Raw genomic sequence first — 22,444 nt, 5'->3', positions numbered from 1 at the left:
CAGACAACAACAAAACAATGCACTCTGCATTCCCTCTGCGTTGGCCTGAGACAACGGGCCTTATTGGGCGGCCCACAGGACACCTGTGAGATGGTTGGGAAAACAAAAAGGTCACAGTCACCCACAGCTCTGTGAAAGGCAGCACGCGCAACCCTTCCTCTGCCACTGCCATGTTTTTGCCTGATTTTGGACAAGCAATTTTTATTCACAAGCAGCAGTAGTGTCACCCACTACATGGCTGCATTGCTCCAGCATGCTGGTCAGTCCTGAAGGCTTCCTCCAGGAACATCTCAAACAAAGAGGATTATATATCTGTCAGGCGTAAATTCCAGTGCTCTAGGACAGTCTGTTTGCTTTTTTTCTTTTGGCTTTGTGGTGATTTATCACATTATTTTTGCCCTTTTTTTTTTTATTCTTAGACAAAGACATAGAGCAAGTGCTGTTCATAGTTGCTCCTAAAAAAGAAATGATTGATTTTTCACTCAGAGGGCGATGACTGGAACAGGTTGTCTAGAGAGGTTGTGGATGCCACATCCCTGGAGGCATTCAAGGCCAGGCTGGATGTGGCCCTGGGCAGCTTGATCTGGTGGTTGGTGACCCTGCATGAAGCATGAGAGTTGAAACTAGATGATCTTTGAGGTCTTTCCAACCCAGGCCATTCTATGATTCTATGATTTGTTTTTCTCATGATATCTGCGACAAATGCTTTTTTTTAAAAAGCATCCTCCAACAACCTCCCAAAGAAACAGGAGCAATCTCAAATAATAAGTAGAAATGTCCACCCAAAACCAAGCTGGAATGTGAATTTTCTGCACCCACAGATAAGCAGCACTGTTCCCATTAGCTTCAGAAGATCCATGGGTGCCCTCCCAGCCCCCCAGTACAGCCTTCTTGCTGGGTTCTGCAGCTGTGAACTCTGGCTCATGGAAATATTACTACCCTGGTCCCATGGGTAACTAATATGTAGTCTGATATGTAGACTGGTAAGTTTGCCAACTAAAAAACCAGAGCAGTAATGTGATTAACCACAGGTTTCTGGATGTCAGTGAAGAAAGCCTGGCACATGAACCAAAGCAGGATGTCATCTCACATGTACAATTCACTTCACAGCAAGATTTTTCTGTAGGACAGAACTCAAGTTAATTTCTTTGAATCTATTTGTTTTGTGCATGTCTTGGCGCCAGTAATGAAAAAAAAGAATAAAGCCCTTCTCATACACTGATGTCTAACATATAATTTGTGTCATTAACATTTTGTGGCCAGTGCAATACAAATGAGCACTTAAACATTCAGCAATGCACACGTGCCCATTTCCATCAGGCTTTCCTCCTTAACCTTTAATGGCCTAGCACAATCATGGGATCCAAGCATCACAATCCACAAAAACAACGTACCGCTTAAGAACTGCAGCTCTATTGCAAAATCTTCCATGGCAGTACATGAAGAGATTATTATGCAGAATTTTAGTAACATGAGTTTAAAGACTCAGGAAACTGTACAGCAAAAATTATCTCTCTTTTTTTTTTTTTTCTTTTTTTTTTTTTTTTTTTTCTTTTAATCCACTCAATAAGTGAAATTCTGTAGATTAAAAGTATAGGAAGAAAGTTACGGACTACTTTAAGTTATGTCTATTTATCCTCCATTGCTGAAGCGTCACCATCACAGCTATTCCTGCCAACCCCCTCTCTCCCACATTCAGTTAAAGATGGCAACAGCACAATTTGTGCTTGCAAGACAGATCTTCAAATATCTCTTTGAACTTCTCAGACTCTAATCAAACAGCTTATGGCAGCCCATCCCCACACTAGGCATTGCTGCACTGCAGTAGAAGCTGTGTTTGCTTGGGCAGGTGAGGGGAGAAGCCCAGTGCCCAAAATCTTCAACTGGTGTACAAATTCTATTTCATTTCAACGTTCTCCACATAGCTTTCAGCAAACATTGGTGGCTCAATGTAGCAAGTTAATAAAGAAGGATTTAATACATCCGGCAGAGAAAAGACCGATGATCTATTCAGCTCTGAAGAGCTGATGATGTGGTGAGTGATCTGTGGCTGGTATTCTAAGGAGGATTTTAGATCTCCTCGGGTACTAACGATCTCAGTAGAACGATCCCCAGCCCCCCATGCCAGCCAGACAAATGCACATGAAATGCTAAACTGTTCAGAGCATGTCATTTCTTTGTCCTTTATGCAGCAACCTGCTTACATTAATATAGTCCCATCATTAGAGCAAAGCGTCACAGCAGTCAAGGTATTAAAAAAGCTGTCAGGTTTTTATGACTCTTTCACAAGACTTTCTGGAGCTAGAAGAACAAAAAGACATCTGTACACATTAGCACGTATTAAAAAAAAAAAAAAAAGGATTTGTAAAAGCTTATCACAGGCAGCTTTTCCAACTATCTGTTCATTTTTAGTATTACTTTCTTTCAGCATGGAAAATTAAGCATACGCACCAGGACAGTGAATATATCATTTAGCAATCACTTTTCCCTTTCAATTGCTTTATTTTCTTTTCTGTTACTTAATATCGGTAAATTTTACATCCAGGCAGAAACCTTTAAGTGAATTATTGCTTCAAGCATATGGAATCTGGATACCAAAAACTGCGTTACGTGCCAATCCACATCTTAAAAGCAGCAGTCTCCTTTCCTTCTTGTAAACCTCCGCCTTCTACTCTGTACAATTTCTGCACTAAATGGAAAGGAATCCTGTGGAGCAAGAGGTTTATCATGCAATTAAACCCCCAAAACACATTCATGAAAGGGGTCAAAGCAGCTTTAAAAAGGCAAAGCCACGGAAGACTATTAATAAATATGTATTGTAGCAAGCATACACTCTTTGCATGGTTGGAATAGAAATTCTTTTCTTACTCAAGAGCCGTACAATTAAAAAGATTTCTCTCTCCGAGATTCACATGAAATAGCCCCATGTGAGTTCAACAGGAATGCTCATGGGCTGGAAAACCCTGTTTCTTAACTGCTTTCTTAGATTGGAGCCAGACTGAGCATAAGCAAAAGCATTCGTACCTAACAAATATATACTCTTTCCCCTGTTTTCTATGCCTAAATCATTTAAACTCCTGAGAGCACACAGGCTGATTAAGCTTTTAATTCCTGCAACGCTTTTGCACAGGAATCTGTTGGCTTAGCAGACTTAACAACAGCTACTTTGTTAAGCAAGATTACACGGAAAGCCCTATTTCTGATACTCCTTTCCACTCTGCTCCTACCTAGCAAGTAGTGCTCTACCTGACATACACTGCTTGGCCAAAGTGTTATTATAGCAAATCAAGCTTGGTGCATCCCAAGCTTGACTTTGCAGTGAGAATCTGATTATTAACAGCTTACAGAAAGTAAGTTTAAATATAGAAAGATCTTGAAACAGAAAAATAATAGAAGAAGAAAAAAACCCACCAATGTTATTGCTTCATTCCTTCATTAGAAATCTTTCAATTGTGGCTTAGTTTTATTTTGCTGCTGAAACTAGGTCTTCAGTCAAGAAGTGGGAGTATTTTCTCCACATGTGTGAGTACTTAAAATGAATCTAAAATGCATTTCATCACTGTTTTCTTGCACATGCTGAGGGCAGGAAAGAGAGGACAGAGAGAGGAGGTAAGATGTTGATTTATTATTATTATTTCCTTACCACTGGTAGGGACTGGTACAGGGTAGGGAAGGAATGCCAGTTTGCATCTGTCCTCCTGCATGACCCACCCCAGTAAAACCAAAGAAGCCATCAATCTGTGCCACACTTCTCAGCACAGATGTGGGTTCGCTGCTGATTACTGCAGAAGGGAGCAGCTTCCTCCCCCAGCTTTTAGTCACACTCATTTTCAACCAAAATTGTCCTATAACACACAAATAAACTATTGTCAGCCAGCAGAAAGAACAATCATTTCAAGTAGAAAACAGCTGTGAGCTTTTAGTCACAAAGACTTCTGAAAACAAAACACTGTTGTGTACACTTAAAAACCTTGTTGTTTTTTTTCAATCTGAAAGACTCTCAGGTTTTATAGAAAACGTAATGTTGAAGTGAAATTTTTAACATTTTTAAATTTGTTAGTCCTGAATTAAAACAACATCTCTGCACCTAGAGACAAGAAAATTAAAAATACCACTGAGCAATACATAATAGAGTAATTTCCTCATTTCCTGAAAAGTTTATGGCTAGTGTAAGTTCTTCGTGTATATTAAAAAAAAGGTGACAATCTTCTACAATTTCAGAACTACAGTTACGATTAACATCACAAACAATTCTGAATCTCTGCACTGCGTGTCCCCTATTAACACAAACAGCATTTATTACTACTAACAGATAAAGCACAACTTTGAAGAACCATATGCCTGTGTATTCAGATCTTGAGGTATACGCAAAACCAGGATAAATTTAATTATTTCAAATGAAGACAAACCGTGCTACTTTTATCTCCCAAATAAACAGTGAGAAATACATCCATTCACTTCATTACTTCTATTTTTCAGGGCAAGTGACTGTGGAAAAATTATGACAATTCCAAACGCTTCATTAAGCAGAAAAAGGAAACTAAATGCTATCAAAAAATACGAAACATTTTGAACAACTGAAAAAGAAATTCAGAAAAATATCCATGATTCTTGAAATAGCCATGCCTGTCCTTTTCAGTCACACAATACCCACAACTTACATTGCAATATATTTGTGTTTTTCACCTTTCTTTTTAATGTCACATCATTTGGGCACCATACCATTGCCTCTCATTGTTTTTAAAGCCCTCAGAATTTCTTTCTTCACAGTAATTTTCCCAACACTGAAAATCTTTGGCTCACGCTTCAACGTCAAAAGGATTTAATTCAAGCTGAAAAAATACAAATACTTCTGCATTCACACTTTCACATAAGAAATTTTAACCAAGTACGTAATTATACTTATTACATTTCAAGAGCACAAACTTAATTTGTATTGCATAACAATACGGGATTTTTTTCCAGCTTGCTAAAAAAGTTGGAGGCGTTTCCTCCATGGAAACGTTAACCATAAAAATCTTGACACTCTCCTCACAGGAAATTGATTTTCTACAAAAACTTTGGAAAGGACTTGACAAGGGATTCCTGCACAAGCTATTGATATTCCATTTAAGTCCAAATCTACAACATGACCCACACAGATGAGAGCACAGTGCATAAAAAAAAGACACATTGAACAAGTTAGGACCCTAACGAAACTTTGAGAATAAAAGTCCCAAATGAACAGTCTTTTGTGGTTCTCAGCCAAAGTTGGTTGCTGGGACAAAGAGCAATTGTGACCACAGGACAAGGCCACAGCACCAGGAATGCTGATTTTACAACTAGAATTAAAAGAAGAGAAAGGGAGCAACACTGACAAACACACCATGCAATATAATTTCAATACACTGTCTCAGTTCGTCTGTAGGAACTGCAACATCAGGTGTGCCTGAGTAAAATTAAGCTCTTAGGAATGTGGAAGCGAGTTGAGCTGAATGATCTTGAGGCCTGTCAATAGATTCTATGAAGTCTTCACAAACTCTTTACACATTACCCCTTTGAGTGAGGGGGTGCTTCTGAGGAGTTATGCCCGTGGGGTCTCCACTCTTCTGCCTGATGATATCATTTCTGCTGAAGTGGGCTGACCTTGACTGGAAGCCAACTGCCCAACCAGTGGCTCCCTAACACAGGCCATATCCAACGAGGATAGCTCTGAGCCTCCTCTTTCAAAAGTGACTCCTCCTGTGGCCACCTCGCCACCAAAACCTTGCCACAGAAACCCAGCACAATACCAGTTTGCAATGTTAAAGTAAAAGGAAGAGTCAGCTTTAAAAGGGAGAGGATAATCTGTTCTTCACATCCTCCATAGATCAGCTATAAACAACGTGGCATTTAAAAAAATCCTCATACTAAAGAGAAGGCAGCACTAGAGCGTGTTGCCTACAGAAGCAATACAGTTTTCATTGCTAGGGATTAACAAATTGCTCAGGAATTATAAAGAAATAGGATTTTTGCTGTAAAAGGGATCTAGAGATCACCTGAGGTCTTTCCACAGCTGTATTTTGTCCTGCTTCCCATGCAGATGATGCTGGTGTGACCACATTGCACCAAATCCCCTCCTCAGTTTTTTTTCATAACCCATTAGCTTTGGTTTCCATTTGGCTTGAAAGAAGAGCTGAGAGGGAGCGCATTTCCCAGGCTCTGATTTTCACACATCCAGTTGGGATTGCCAGTGCCATGGGAAGGCCAAAACAGCTCAGACCCTTTCCCCTGCTGACGCAGCAGCCAGGTCGCTAGCCAGAACAAGTGTGCTTCTGAGTCAGTTCATGACCATGCTGCCTGTGGGCCATGAGAAGTGCTACACAGCACTCATGCACTTGCCTTCTTCCTTGCTTCCACAAAGCACACTGGGGGAACATTCTTAAGAGCTAGTTAAGATAAAGCTGTGCCCACTGACCTCCACCTCAGGTGCTGTTTGATTAACAAACTACTGAAATATCACTAATTTCAAACAATATCTAACATCTATAAAATCTCAGACGTGCTTCCACTGGTTATCTAGCTGGTTATCCTTCCTTTTATTCCAATAATAGGCTGTTTCAGAAATTATCTTGCATTCCAAATAGTCCTTCAAATGTCACAAGCTAAAATACACTTTGTGTTTTAAAACCTCTAACACATTTACAAAGTCAGAAGGTATACAGTCAGGCAAAATACGGCTCAATTAATTTTGTTAAATATTCCTTTCCAAGACATAATATCAGCAGAAATGCTTCAGCAACAAGATGGCATTGTTTTTTTTTTTAAATTCCATTGGAAATAGTTGTGCATTTTTTGTGCAAGGAAGTATTTCCCTGCAGTGCTTATACCTAAACATGTCTGTAATGGAAACTGGAAGATAAGGCAAACTTTCCTTCTAAGGTAAGGAAAAAAAGACAGCAGAAATGTAATCTGCTCTGAATTCCATCCATGGGATAAAATATCACTTGGGGCACCAGAGAACAACAAGAAAAGGACTGGGACTGTTTTCTCTGGGACCCAACCACAGAGGCTGGAAACATCAGGAGAAAGCAAGGGTACAAAAGGAGCGGAAATAGAGCCACCATGTAATCTTCATCTTTCCAGAAGAAGAGTTAGAGAGAATTTATAGGATATGGGTCAAATTGCAAAAGCAACACCAGGATCAATTTGGGCTGCCTACCTGCAGGTGCGCAGGCATGAGACTCCTTACAAAGCACTGCATGAGCAAGAGTGCATGCAGACAGAACACAACGCTTGGCAAGCCTTCAGGGCACTGCACCAAACCTCTCAACAGCAATGGTGTATTTAATAGCAGTAAAGATGAGAATCTAGCTCTGATGCATCAGTGTTGAAGCCCTTGCATTTTTCTTAATGCCAGAAAACTAAAGAAACCAAGGCAGCAACGGGATTCAGCTCTAGTTCCAAGGAAATTTTCTCACAGTGATACACTTTTGCGAGACATACAATTAAAAAAAGCCCTAAGCAAAGCTGACATAAAGAACGAGAACGCATCCCTTCCGTTTCTTTCCCCACTATTTATTTATTTCCTGGCAGATGCGGAGAAGCGCTGAAGCAGCAGCTCCCTTGGCTCATGGAGGCCGCCAGCTGGAACCGAGGGAACAAAGAGCAGTGCAGGTGGAGCAGCGTAGGGAGGGCTGGGGGCAGAGAGGCACCAAAATAGCAACCCGGAGATGACACCGAGACCCATCTCCCCTTTGCCCCCCTCCTTACGTTCAAGCATGGTGAGTTTTAAAGTGCTCTTCTACAACCTTTCTTTTACCTCATGGCCAAACCACTATTTAATAATAACACTGGTTCCTAGAAAAAGCCACCCATGAGCAGCAGAACCAATGAATCCCAATTTCCTTTAGATTCTTGCCATGAAGTGGCATTCTCATTAATTCTTCGACAAGACTAGGGAGATTTCCCTCAGAATGAAAATGACTGGGGTTTGCCTTTACCAAATCTCTTGGGTCTTTCACATAACTAGGGAACTACATCTCGTCAAAGTCTCTTAATTTTCTGTGAAGTTTTATTGGCAATGAACAAATTCAAAAGTTAATACTGGGCTGAACTAACAGCATTATTGCAGAAGCCTCATTTATTTCAAAACCAGGCCATATTAACCTCAACCTATGACACGGGAAATTGGGAAATTTTAGATTACATTAAGAAAGATGAAGTGGAATCAGCAGTAATAAAGGAGACTATAACTCATTTTTATGCTAATTTTCAGCTGAAACCATGCAGTTACGTAGGAAATGTCAAAATCTTTCACGAAGACATGCCCATGGCCAGCCATATAATGGTAACCAAAGACTTAGTTGCTAAGTCATTCTTAGCAGGAGCTGAAAGTCTAAGTTAGATAAAGAGATGGAAGGCACGTTAAGCCAACTCCCCAGGGAGAATGAGAGGAAAGGTGCCTCCCCCAAAGAGTAGATTATACATTCAGAAACTCAAATATATCATCAGCCATTTAAGCATTCAAAAAAATAGCAGATGTGAAATGCTGACAGTCTACCTTGGTATCTAATGAGACTGATGAATGTACACACAGGAATATAAATAGATTTCTTATTCTGCTTGCAACCTTGGTAATAGATGAATTACTCTCCCCAGGAGAAATTAACTGAATGTTCCTATTGCAGGTGAATATTTTCAATGTGATTCTTGTAGCAGTTCTCCCAGGTGGACCACAAGAAAATGCTGCATCAGTAAGAGTGAAACATATAACAAGGTAAAAACAGCATGGACCAGCAAATATCTAAAAGAACAGAAACATCAGCAGTAAGCCTAAATAAACATTTTATATTTCACATTTCATGGGAAGGAAAAGCAATTTTAGTTTTAAATCCTTTAAGCTTTACTGCAGGGAAGTAGTTCTCTACGGTAATGAGTGTTACTTAATGATTTGAATCCTCCTTCCCTTGAAAGTACAGAACTCTGGTATGCTCTTTCAGTATAAAATTGCTACCATTTTACAGAAACAGTGACCATGGCTTAATTCACAACAAAATAAAATAAAACTGCTGCACAATGCTTCTGGGAAGAACTGATGCCTTGCAACAGACATCAGAAAAGAAAGTAAAATTTCAAATATTTAGAGTTGATCCAAATGACTTGAGCACTTCAGACAAACTTAGTGAATCTCTGAGCTATATAAAGTCACATCATTATTATGTCACACAACCAGAAAGCGCTATAGAAACTAAAAAATGTTGTTTTAGCCAACTTGAGCATAGGATGGTTCTGCAACTACCTGTTTAAAAACTTGATTTGCCAGCATTCTCTATATAGGAGTGAATCGCGAACATGGAAAATTTCTTCTAATCCGTTTATTTAGAAGCATCCCACATCTACAGTCCTTGACACACTGCTCCTCTTTCTCTTCATTAAAATACTGCAGGCTCTCTCCTCTTTTGAAACTTAACTTACACTTGAGTGACTAGAAGGTTACTAGAAGGACACAAATATCACCATGCCTATGTCAGTATAAATACGGTTGATACTGAAATTTGCACTTAGCACCAAATACTTTATACTGTACAGTGATCAAAAAAAAAAAAGGAAAAAAAAAAAGCTGTAAACACTTATCTTCTACATTTGCTCTTTTGGATATTTCACCTACTAAGAGATATTTAAGATCTGTCCTTCAACATCTGAAGAGAGTACATTCGCCACAATTCCAGAGTGCCCTATTTTGTTGCAGGGCTTAAATTCAGGGGTTATATGGAAATAAACCATCTTGCTAGACTGAATTTAGAAGTCTTTCACACATATTCCCTACAAATAAGTATGTACATGGTTAAAAAAAAAAAAAAAAAAAAAAAAAAGCAGCTTTTTAAAAACAGCTGATTAGCACTTCCATAAGAGAAATTGTCCTTTGGAGATTATCCTCCTCAAGGAGGACCCAGATGTAGATTAGTTCAAATAAGAGGTGTAATTACCGTGATACAGCTGAGAACAGGGAGAGAAAGAGAGCAGGTGACTGATAACTCAATGTAAATAACATTAAGAATTATTTCCCTGCTGGGAGCAGCGTTGCCTGGTGCTGCTGCCTTCTTCCCTGAAACAACACTTGCTCTGGGCAGTTGTACCGTGTGGTACCCTGTGCTGGAGCACCATAACACAGGGGCTCCCATTTGGGTTCCTTCCTCTCGAAACATTCAAAAAACTTCTTGAAGGGTATGACTCGATGGCTGTATTATTTTCTAAGTGAAATATAGATTCAGAATAATACTTTAATACTGTTTTTTTTTTGTTTGTTTGTTTTAAAACAAGTCCCCACTTAGGCATGGCTAGCAGCAGGTTACAAGCATCAGAAAACCCCAAGCATACTATTTGTTACAGTGGTATAATAGAAAGTGTAGAGCACAGCTAAGGGCCTCTTCACTTCTGACTTTGGTGCCATCACACAAGAACCACAACCTAAAAACAAGATTTCAGCTCTGCAACTTTCTTGGTTTTGCATTAAAAAAAAAAAAAAAAGAAAAAGAAAAAACAACCACAACCATACTATTCATAGGCTTTTCATAGCACTGCTAAAGACTCTGCAGGAAGCTTCAGTAATGAGCATAATTTTAAATCTCATATTACCTCTCTTTAAAGGTTATCAGGTTCCACCCTGTTTCAAGTTCTATCTGCAGCAGACATTTGTATTTATAACCTGCTCATCACCATGGTATTTACAGCTTCTAATAAAAACCAGAAACAAGCAGTTTCCTGGCTTCTGCCTTTTATTATTCCACAACAGAGAACAACAGTCATCAGTGATGTAGGGATTTATTTTTACCTACTGATCTCCCAGACCAGATATTGTCCAGCAGCACACACTGACACCTGGCTGATCCTGCCAAACCACAGCTTTGAGAAGGATTCACTGCAGTCCTTCAAAACCTCTCCTCCCTCGTGCTCACCTAACGCCTCCTCTTCTTGGAAGTTCTTGTAATGGAAAACTAGTTTCGCCTTACATGTTCTCTATGCTTTCTACCAAAAATGAAAGGGATCCCAGGTAAGCATCAGAAGCACAGAAAGCTGTTGGAAGGCACAGACATCTCAGCTACCACAGCAGAAAGGAACCTTCATTTTAAAGAAAAATACAATTGCTCTGGAAATGCAGTACTTTCAGTTTTTTCTTACTTTGTTGAAGAATGGAATTACTGCATTTTGAGTCCAAAGAAAAACGTTCAGGACCTCTTTTTTTTTCTTTTACCATTCATGCTGAATTTGGAATTTACAGAAGAGGATACTAGAATAGCAAGGAACATTGCTGTCTGCATGGGATATGTCTTCACAGCAAAAATGGAGAACATTTCTGGCAGCTACATTTACACAGGTCTTCCATAACTTCAATGATGAAACTTCAATAGAAAAAAAAAAAACAACTCATTCTTCAGAGGTTTATGCTTTTCACTTCTCACTGCTGGGAATGAGAATCAGTTATTGACAACTCTGCACTGCAGATCTGATATTCCACGCTTGTGAGTCCTCCACCTTTCATAGGTGAATGGTAATTTGGCAATACCAGCCAAACAAGAAAGGAGATGGGACATTCTGAGGGCAGCAGTACAAAGTGCTTCAAGTTGCTAAAAATCATGACAGTTATTTTCCACAACAAGCAGGTAAATCCTCCACAGCTAGATGGAAACAACCAGGTCCAGTCATCTTGAACTTAACTAACTGGGGAAAAAAAAAAAAAACCAAAAAATCTTGGGTTTCTTAGTGTTCTCAAAAGAACATTCAGATTTCAATGAGCTTTTCAAGATTCTGCTAAGAAATGAAATATTTTGCTCCAGGACACATTAATACAAAGGTACCACAGAATCTTATGGAAGCTCTAGTTTTGACAGTTCACACCCTTGCTCTCACAGTTCCTCACGTTACACCTGCGGGGCACCACAAGCTGCCTGGCCACCACCAAGGCTACATCTAACAGCAAAAGTAGTCTAACTAACAGGCGGGACCAAGAGATGATGTGCACAACCAACCAACCAATCTCCTTTCCAAAATTTATCTATTTAAAATGCCAGCACTTGAACACCTAAGCAGTTCTAAACAAAATCTTCTGATTTAGTTGAATAAATTATGGGGTTTTATATCTGTCCAAATCAACTTCTCTTGTGAATGTTGTTCATGTTAGACTTTGCTTCAGGAGGCTGCAAGAAATTCTGATGTTTTCTATGAAAATGTAATTCCAGGTTTTCTTCTGCTTTGGAGACAAAGGGAGACTCTGCTAATACAGAGGAAAACAGACACCCTGTGCAGTATTTTTGTCACAAACACAAACCACATGCAGTCTGTTATCTATCATTACTGTAATCTTTTTTTTTTTTTATTACTATTCCTAAAGAAAGCCTTTTTACACTGTATTTACAGCAGTGTGATTTCCTACATTTTATTGTATTTGGCACATTTCCTGAGTCCACTTCCCTAGCACATTGAGCAGGTAGTTCTAAAAGCAACGCAGTAAGCATGCAAGTATTGCCTTCTTTAGTTATACATTTAACATAATGAATATCACAGAAATTTACATCTTGTTTCACTGAGATGTACGCATTATTTTTGTGTGACTGAAGGCTTGTCAAAAGACCTCTTTACTGAAAGCATTCAATTTTAGCTGACAACGTCACTGCATATGGTGTGTGTGCAGAGGATGCTTCCCGACCATTCTTGACCTCGTTTTCCTATAGCTTGGATCAATAAGTCACAAGGAATAGCAGCTTAAAATTTCTGTTCCACAGCACTAAACCAAAGACTAAAATGATCATCATCTCAACCAACTTGCACTTTAAGTGTCAAAATGCATCTCAGTCAGTCAGAACCTACATGTCTGTGCCTAAATTAAACATTCTCTCTTTCTGCTGAAGAATGCAGGTCTTTAAAGAATCAGCACTGGACATAGCCAAGGATTACATCATCTCTGTTTTCCAGGTGGACAAGCATGTTGTAGCACAACTAATGTCATTATTCGTACTTTTCTTTCCCTAGATAACAAAGGAAGTGAAAATTAGAACAATAAGATGTTCCTTATAAGAGCAGCGATCATTCCAAGAGGAAGGAAAGCAAAATAAATAAATATATAAAGGACAGTACTGAGCTGTTGTTACTTCCTTTCCCATTTACTTTTATTTTGGCCTTCCAAACTATTGAGTGCTTCATCTTTTACTGCTCCACTGCTGTTACAATTGGTAACAAAATAATTCTGACTGTATTTGTCAGCCCAGAGCTCCCATCCTATTTAGCAGATTAGACACATTGTTTTATTCTGAAAGACCACGTATGGGCTTCCATAGGACATCAGTGCATAAATTATGCCATAAGTAAAGAACGCATGAAATGTGAAACGCTACCTGTGCCAAAGCTGAGCTAATGTTTGCTGGTGTAGAAAGAGAATCCAAGAAGAGGGAAAAATAATAATAATAGTCTGAAAAGCTGATGCCAAAACCACTTGAAATATATAATAATAATAAACTAACACTACAGACATTTGCTATTGAAGGTGGAATTCAGCTTCATGATTCATACAGTAATGAGCAAACAGACTCTACAGCCACGTTCAGCTCAGCTGAGTGCTTGCCATTAGCACACTCGAAATTTTCAGCATCACCAAGCCAATGGCAGTTCTGAGTTCTGGATCCAGTGTTTCAGGTATGGCCCTGTTCAAGAGAGCAGTGCTTTGCCATCTCCTGTTACAGAAGAGGGGAGGTTGAGACGCAAGTCCAGATTGCACGACTATACAGATACAAACAGGAGATAGTGAAAGAATCATTTGCAGCTTTTTCAGATGGAGGAGATTGCTTGGGGGCATTGGATGGAGGGGAAAAAATAGAAAAAAAAAAAAAAAAAAAGTTCAAAAATAAAGAAGCAGAAGAAAACAATGGCTGAAAATGTACTCTGGTAACCAGGCTACTCACAGTTTCTCAAGTCTGTTTCTTAAAAAACAATTGCCAGCCACCTTGCTCCACACTGGGCACAACTGTAGCCATGCTCAGTAATTTACATTCATTAGGATAGCCAGTGAATGATTCACTCACAAGAGATCATTTAAGATGCAGCATGGAACCTTGCGTTAGTCCAAGCAGATCTCACTGCAGCTGGTGGGGCCTCACATCTCTGCCTGCCTCCTCACTGCCTGACACACCACTCGGGTCACTTCCACTGGTGCAGACTTATGAACATAGCATGCAAGTTCTTGTTCACCACTGGCAAAAATGCACAGCTCATGGCAGTGACTGTGTTGAGTATTGCAGCTGAGGATTTGCTCTAACAAACAATGTTACTGTGCTCTTCGTATCTACTGCACTTTCAACAGAAATAAACAGGTGGCATTACTTTCGGAGCAAGCCACATTGGTAAAGGTCTGTCTCATCAGTCAGTCGTAAAAACAATTTTTAATTTATAAAGTACAACAATTTTAGTTTTATTAACAAATAGTATATTTAATGACATTTAAGTAACTATATAGCATACAATATGTCTTAATTTTTATTTCTCAAGCAATTTGCGTTATGTCCTTTAATGGGAGATATCTTCCTGTGTAGGTATCATCTACCTGTGATTGATGCAAAGAAACCTAGAAGAAAATTGAAATTCATTTAAAAATATGCAGACTATTTTCATCTGCTAGAAGATGAAAAGCGCCCATTTCTTACACATACAAGCACTTGGGAGTTTACAAAAACATACTTTCTGTTTAAAATATTTTCACAAATAAAGCACAATTTGCAGTTAGCGATTCTGCTGATTACTTCTGCTCACTGCATCCTACAGACTACAGAACTAACAAATCTCATCCTCCCACAGGCTTCCACCTCATTATTGCTCCAAGTTGCAGGAAGACAACCAGGTTTTTCCCCAACAGCTTTCAAACCATACGCAGTGGTCAGTGAGCACTGGAAAAAAGAAAACATTTCCTTTACTGGAAAGGGAGGCTTTTATTGTCCATGATTGGTTTTCTACTCCAGCAGCCTTTTGTAGTTAATTATCCACAACTCACACACTCAACTTTGCAGACAATCATTTGAACTAGCATGTATTGCTTATTAATGTTTTATTTTACTATGCTGCTGCTATGTTCAGATGTTAATACATCAAAGAATCGTGCTTTACAAATAGCGTATCAAACACATTCCCCAAATCATCATATTTTAAATTTAAGTAGGTTATTTATCCTGATTTCTTGTCATAGAAATGCTTGTTCTGGCTTTTGCGAATCTGCCTTTGCTAAGTTTCTAAGCTCTGCAAATTTCACACGCCAACCCTGCTTTGTAAGGCACCTGCACTAAAATGGCCCATGAAGCAGGTGGGTTCTCTTTGTAACCCTTCCATTGCAACGCAAATTGCAAACCACATCAGTCAGCCCGTAGGTAAAGACTTTAATACTGACAGCACGTGGCTGCAGATTGCAACCGACTGTTCAGTGAACCTACTGCTCTTGTGTAAGTACCACAACAAAAACACTTGCTTAAAAAAAAAAAAATAAATTCTTAATCATTGCTTCACTCTGCAGCACTCCCTCACGAAGAATGAAATTTGTTCATTTTCATCCCAATTGACTTTCTTCCTAAATCCCTCTTGCGCAGTTACTTAAATCACTGGCAGAGCAAAGCATTGTTTTACTGGAAAACAAACTGCTAAATTCATAGCTGGTTGCAATGAAGGTTAATCAACAAAGTCTGCAGGCCTTGACCAGGTTGGGTCAGGAGGGTGGTGAGACACTGGAACAGGTTGCCCAGTGAGGTTGCAGATGCCACCTCCCTGGAAGCGTTCAAAGCCAGGCTGGATGTGCCTCTGAGCAACCTGGTCTAGATGGAGGTGTCCCTGCCTATAGCAGGGGGGTTGGAAATAGATGATCTTAAAGATCCCTTCCAGCCCAAACCATTCTATGATTCTATTTCTGACCACTGATGAGAAGTCTACATCAAACAGGCTCAGAAGCCTCAGGTTTTACAGCTTGAAGCACACACAAGAAAGAACAGCCTCTGCAGTTTCTTACATCACAACTGAGAGACACTCCAAACTACTAATCCTCTGACTGCTAAGTGATAGTTTAAACTGGTAGACAGTTCTAAGATGCACTAGGAACACTGAATTGTTTTTAATGGAATATATGGTCAAGGTTGTTTCAGGTGAAGTTCTACCCTCTACCTCGGTACTATATATATATAAATATATATATATATATATATATATATTTTTTTTTTTTTAATGTTCTTATACATCTCCAATTTACACATTCCTACGCAGGTCTGCTTGAGGCCTTAGGAATGCAATGATAGTTTGGAGGACTGCGGCCAGAAGAACCGACACCACAATGTCAGTTCTCCTTTCTTCTTTTTGCTGTAACACTTACAGAAAATTGCACCCCCTCTTTGTTTCTTTCTGACTCAAAGATGTCAACTGGATGCAATTTCTCCACGTGCATTCCTACCTAACGCCTCTTTGACAGAGCTGGTGTTCTTCTGTCAGCTCAATCGCACTTCCAGCGCTGAAAACAGCTTAATGCTGAATTCCGCATGAGAGCACAACAGAATGAATTTTACTTTTTGTCAAGTAACAATTAGTCCAGACTTTTCTCCCTCAAAAAGCTCCTATTTTAACTGTCACCATTCTCTTCCGCCCAGGGAAAGCATTCTAAGCATACAGTTAATGCCACCCCAGTTATCACGCAGGTAGTAATTCATGCCTATGAAAAATAAATGATGGAAAAGTGAACCCTTGCTAGCATTTTTCCAATGAAACAGCAAATAGCAGCTTAGCAACTTCTCCCCCCTCCCCCCCCCCAACCCCTTTTTTAATCTATCCACACTTCTGCTTTTTGAACACAACAGGACAGACAAACAATTCAGTGTAACTATAGAGACAGGTTACCACAAACACAAAATAACACACAGACCGTGCGGAGGAAAAGCAAGACCCCCAGTCTGAATTCTCCATTCACACAGAACTGGATGGAGAGGTCTAACTAAAAAATGCATCTCTGTGCAGCTTCCAAAGTCATACAATTAGTACTTGTCATCCTCAAAGCTCAAAATAACGCGGTTTGTTCATTTGTGGAGGAAAGAATGTGCTTTCTTAATAGAATTGGATCTCTGTGCTGATACTGCAAGCCCACAAATAAGACTACAGTTTATAAAACTAGAATTAAAGATTCCAACAGACCAACCAAATGAAAATTAATTAAGTCAAAAACTAATAACAAAGATAAGCAGCCCAGTGTAAAACTTGAGTCCTATCCTCCTGCTCCCTCATTTCCCAGAATCTTCACAGACTCACAGTAAAACAGGCAAACAACAGAACTAGCACAAGCCATCTCTTCTTTGCTGATCAGCAGATGATAACTACACATAAAGCTCTATTTTACCTGAAATCTACACAAACCTCTGCCCATTGGCATGTGGCATACAAAACGAATGCATCTGGAATCCAAGGAGCCAACAAGCAGAGGCTGTACTCACTGAAGGCCAGCTTTAAAATGGAGTCACTCTTGAGTGCCCAAAACAGGACAAGGCAGAACAGCCACTGTTGCCTCCTGTGATGCTGGGATAGCTATACAGACCTGGGAGGACTGGGATCCTCTGAAGATGCCTGCCAGCCCCAGTCACATTACAACCCTGTGCAGTGACAGCCTGCAGAAAGCACACTGTACAGTTGCTACCATGCCCTCCCTAGTCACGCAAAGTGCTTTACATTTTTAATTCCAGCTGTAACTCCAATAATTTCTCTAGAACTGAACAATTTCTTGCTAGGTTCACTCCTTGGTCTTTTATTTAAAGCCATTTCAATAGCTGCAGCCTCTGCTGTACTGTACAGCCCAGCAGAAGAGCTGATTTTAACAAGCCTGTATTTAATGAATCTACATTCAAGCACTTCATTCTTAGCGAGACTCACAGCTCTTGGGTGCATACCATCTGCTCCTTCTGACCTGACTGCTCTTGGATTGTTTCCTATTTATTCGAGCACTTCCTCTTCTGGCACATTCCCTCACATTATCTATCTGCTCTCAGCTACCTTACCAGTTTCATCTAAATAACCTCCTGTATCATGCCAACGAACCTCAAACCAAACTGAACACTGACTGCTATTTAGGAGCACATGTCCTTGTTTTTTCCACAGGAACTGCTACATTCCTGCAGCCACCTGATCTGTGTCTAGACTACAAACTGATGATGCATTTAATGATGGCAGAAGGAGACTTCCATTACTTAGTTCAACACCTTCCCAGTCAACAAGAAATCTCTATCAAGACTGATAATAATAAGCTCCTTCTTTCACAGAATCATGGAACGGTTTGAGTTGGAAGGGACCCTTAAAGGCCATTTAGTCCAACTGCCCTGCAATGAACAGGGACACCACAGCTACATCAGGGTGCTCAGAGCCCCATCCAGTCTGGCCTTGAATGTCTCCAGGAACGGGGCATCTACCACCTCTCTGAACATGTCTCACTGCTCTATCCCAAACCATAACACCTTGAAGGCAACAGCACCACCTCAGCACTGCTGTGACACTGACCAGCTGAGAGCATGTGGATCAGTACAACCACTCCTCAATGAATAACCACGAGGATGAAAATCTGTGAGTCGCACAACTGTAGCTCAGTGGGTTGGTAAGGATGCCAAGTCACCAAGCACTAGTTGTGGCAGATGGGGATTTTAAAAGGGCACATTCTGTTTTAAGAAAACTTCCACAGTCAACAATTATTTAAAAGAAATCATGTTATCTTAACCCAGCTGAGCTGCCTCTGCTTAAAATGCACGTTCCCCATGCTAGTGGAAAAAACAGATGCCATGCACTGCTATGCCTTGTACCCATAACTGTTAGCACAGTATATGGCTTTTTTAAAACAGAAACCATTTAATTGCAGTTTTGGAGAATAATAAAAGACAAAACATCAGCTAATGTCTTCGGGGAAAAAAAAAAAAAAAAAAAGTTTTTTTCATATCAGAAGGCTCATGTTTTACTCTTTTTTCTCCCCCATTATGTTAATTTTTTTCTCTCTCTCTCTTTTTTTTTTTTTTTTTCCAGTTCAAGAAAATGTTAATAAGAGCACCTGACAGCAGCAGGCTTTGGAACAGGAGCTCCAGTCACAGACTGGAGCGATTGGTGCCACACAAACAAGACTGGGAAGGCAGGAAAGGGGAGAGAAACAGCCCAGGTCCCAAAGGCCTTATTACCCTGACGATTTCTGCAGCCAATTAAAGACCTGCTTCCCAGTAACACTCACTTCACATCATAAACATACCAAGAAATAATCTAAAATAGTGTGGGGGGAAAATAAAAGAAAACTCAGAATATTGAAAAAATGGCATTTCCAGGCTTAAGTCACACATTAAATCCCAAACAACCCCCAAAGAAACCCCCAAAGCAGACAGTGATAACACAGCAAGATTTACTCCAAAGTTCGGATAAGGACCTACACAGCAAAAATAAGAAGTGTTTTTCTACAACTCTACGCCAAAGTCACACAAATCTGCTAACAGGGCTTTAGCACGCTCCATAACTAAGCCTCGCTAATTGAAATTGGACTCTTGGAGCTGGCCCTGTGGGCAACCCCTGTTCTCTACACAGAAGACGAAGGCCACGGTGCGACTCAAAGAAAAGCAACAGCAGTTTGCACGGCTGGTAAATAGCGAAGCGAGGACAAAAACACGCAGGAAGCATCCCCGCTTCCACCTGTGCGATAGGGATTTACGTAACACGGAGTCACGGAGAGACGGGCTGACAGCTCTCGGCAGAACAGCGGAGTTCCGATCCCTCCGTCCGCAGCCAGGTGCCTCCGTGCTCCCACCCTGCACCGACACCGCTTCTTTCCGCTCGGCAAATAAAGGCCACCGAGAAACGACATCCCCGGCAGCACGTGAAAATCCGGTCCGGCAGCGGGGCTTCCCTCCTCAACCCTGCGGGACCTCCGGAGCTCCGCCGCAGCCCGCCGGCACGGGGCTCTCGGTGAGCTCGGCGCCGCAGCCGACGCACCGCGGTGCCGCGGAGCTCCGCGCCGCCCCTCGCTCACCCTCCTCACGCCCTCGGCGCCCCGACCCACCTGGTGCAGCGTGTCCGGGGGCAGCTGCGAGGCCCGGAACAATTCCCCCACGCTGCTGCCCCCGGCGGCCGCCTCGGGGGGCGGGCAGCACCGCGAGAAGAGCTCCGAGTAGCGCTGTTGCTCGCTCTCGCTCAGAGGCACCAGCACGCCGGCGGCGGCCACGGCGGCGGGCGCCCCAGCCGGCCCCTGCTCCATGGCGGGGCAGAGCCGCTCGGCGGGCAGCGGGTGCCGAGCCGCCGGGGGAGGTGTGGCAGCGGCTGGCTGGCGGGCGGGAGGGAGGCGGGGCTGCGCCGCGACGGGAAGGTGCAGGCCGCGCCCCCTCCCGCCCCCGGCCCGGTGCGGGGTCGCGGGGCAGCGCCGCCGCGGAAAGCCGTCGGCTGGGAGCTGTGTGCTTCCTTGTGCGGCGAGGGCACCGGCAGTCTCTCGTAAAGTGCTGGCTGCTGCTGGAGGTGCTGCCGGGGCACAGCCCAGCAGTGTGATGTGCAGCCCTGCCGAAAAGGACCTGGGGTACTGGTGGATTGGAAGCTGGACGTGAGCCAGCAATGTGCCCTCGCAGCCCAGAAAGCCAACCGTATCCTGGGCTGCATCAAAAGAAACGTGCCCAGCAGTGTGAGGGAGGTGGTCCTGCTGCTCTGCTCTATACTGATGAGGCCTCACCTGGAGTACTGCGTTCCTATGTGGAGTCCTCAGTACAGGAGAAATATGGACCTGTTGGAGCATTTCTAGAGGAGGAGCACAAAAGTGATCCAAGGGATGGAACGTGTCTCCTACAAGGACAACTCTGAGAGAGCTGGGGCTGTTCAGCATCCTGGGGACACCTGGTAGCAGCCTTTCAGTATCTAAAGGGGGGCTGTAAGGTCTTTCTTCTCCCCTTCTTAGGGGACAGACTCTTTAGCAGAGTCTGTGATAACGGGACAAAGGGGAAATGCTTTCAAACTAAAAGAGGGAATATTTAGATTGGATATAAAGAATAAGTTTTTACAGTAAGGGTGATGAGGCAATGGCACAGATTGTGCAGAGAGGTGGTGGATGCCCTGTCTGTGTAGACACTCAAGGTCAGGCTGTATGGGGCTCTGAGCACCTGGTATGGCTGTAGGTGTCCCTGTTCATTGGCAGGGAAGTTGGACTAGATGGCCTTTAATAGTTCCTTCTAACTCAAACTGTTCTATGAAAATTACTTTATCCTTTCCACACCATGCAACTGTACCTCCTAACCTGCACAAGACATGCAAACCTTTTATTCTGCCATGAATACATGTGTCAGTCTTCTCAGTGCTCAGAATGCTGCATGGTTGTGGTTATTGCCACAGTTATTGCCAGCTGCATAGCTCATGATTATGATAAGAGTGTTAAGGGACTGTTAATGGGGAAATCTCTGTTCCCTTAGGGATAGTGTATGTTTTGCTGTGGTGTTTTGTCATTGTAAAACATACTGTTTGGAAAGAGAGCAATTGTATCTCAGAAAGTGAACTCTGGAGCCCAAATTAGAAAACTCAGAATAACAACGTGAGTCCCTAGGAGAAGGTGCAGCAGAGCAAAGGCTGGGCTGCATCAGGGCTGCCAGCTTCTGTCCGGTACAAGATGCTGGTCAGAGGAGAAGGCACTAGCATTATAGAGATGGCATGGGGCTTTACCTGATTACAGCAGTCCTGTGAAATTAGATCCTATCTTCACATCAGCTGATGGAAAACAGCTGTCTAACAGCTGAACTTGAACAAGAATGACCAAAAAAAATACTGACATTTTACATTTTCCTGTGACTGAAGATACTTGCTGATAATTGACTAGCTCAGTATTTGTGCTGTTAACATCACAAATACTCCCTTCTGCAGTACCTCAGCAGACACCAGCAGACCTTTGTCAGTGCGTTGGCTCCAGTTTCTCTAAGTTTTTCTGAGTTGGACGGGCAGGAAAACACTGACAACACCCACTACCACAAGTCCTGTGGTCTGTCTTCCCACAGGCACACCTGTTACTGCAGACTCAGCTTTTTTATTTTTAATTTTTCCCTCTGGACAGTTTTTTCTTCTTTCTTGACCCCTTGACCAAGGACTGACCCTCACAGGCTGAGGGGTAAGGCAGGGAAATCAGTGCCCTTTACTTCTGCATAAAGCGGCAAGGATAGCACCACGCTGCTGGGTCTGCCAGCAGTGTGCCTCCGTTTCCTATCTGTGCTGTAGTCCTTATGAGGGTACATAAGTTCAGACTGACAGATGCTCAGTGGTAACTGAAGCCGTACAAGTAGATAGGGAGATGTTTTAAACCTTCCTGTTTACAGGCAAATTGTGATGTCAGTATAGGCTACTAATTTTTCTTTTCTTTTTTTAATGACTGAGAAGCAGTGCCCATCAGTAAACCAAAACAATGTAAGTATTTATTGTTTGCTGGAAAAAAATCATGTCAGTA

General features: G+C 41.7%; 1 protein-coding gene across 3 annotated transcripts in view; it reads right to left on the bottom strand.

Annotated features, from left to right (window-relative positions):
• REPS2 (RALBP1 associated Eps domain containing 2) overlaps window positions 1-20,278 on the bottom strand; it is a 98,267-nt gene extending 77,989 nt beyond the window's left edge. For all 3 annotated transcript variants that reach the window (XM_052674041.1, XM_052674043.1, XM_052674042.1), the window contains exon 1: window positions 20,039-20,278. In XM_052674041.1, the coding sequence (XP_052530001.1) occupies window positions 20,039-20,233 (195 nt within the window). In that variant the 5' untranslated portion in view covers window positions 20,234-20,278. The remainder of the gene's footprint in view (window positions 1-20,038) is intronic.
• Between the last annotated feature and the right edge of the window lie 2,166 nt (window positions 20,279-22,444).

Source organism: Tympanuchus pallidicinctus, unplaced genomic scaffold (assembly GCF_026119805.1).
Source record: "Tympanuchus pallidicinctus isolate F22 unplaced genomic scaffold, pur_lepc_1.0 scaffold14, whole genome shotgun sequence".
Lineage (NCBI taxonomy): Eukaryota > Metazoa > Chordata > Aves > Galliformes > Phasianidae > Tympanuchus > Tympanuchus pallidicinctus.
This window is presented reverse-complemented; position numbering and strand designations above follow the sequence as displayed.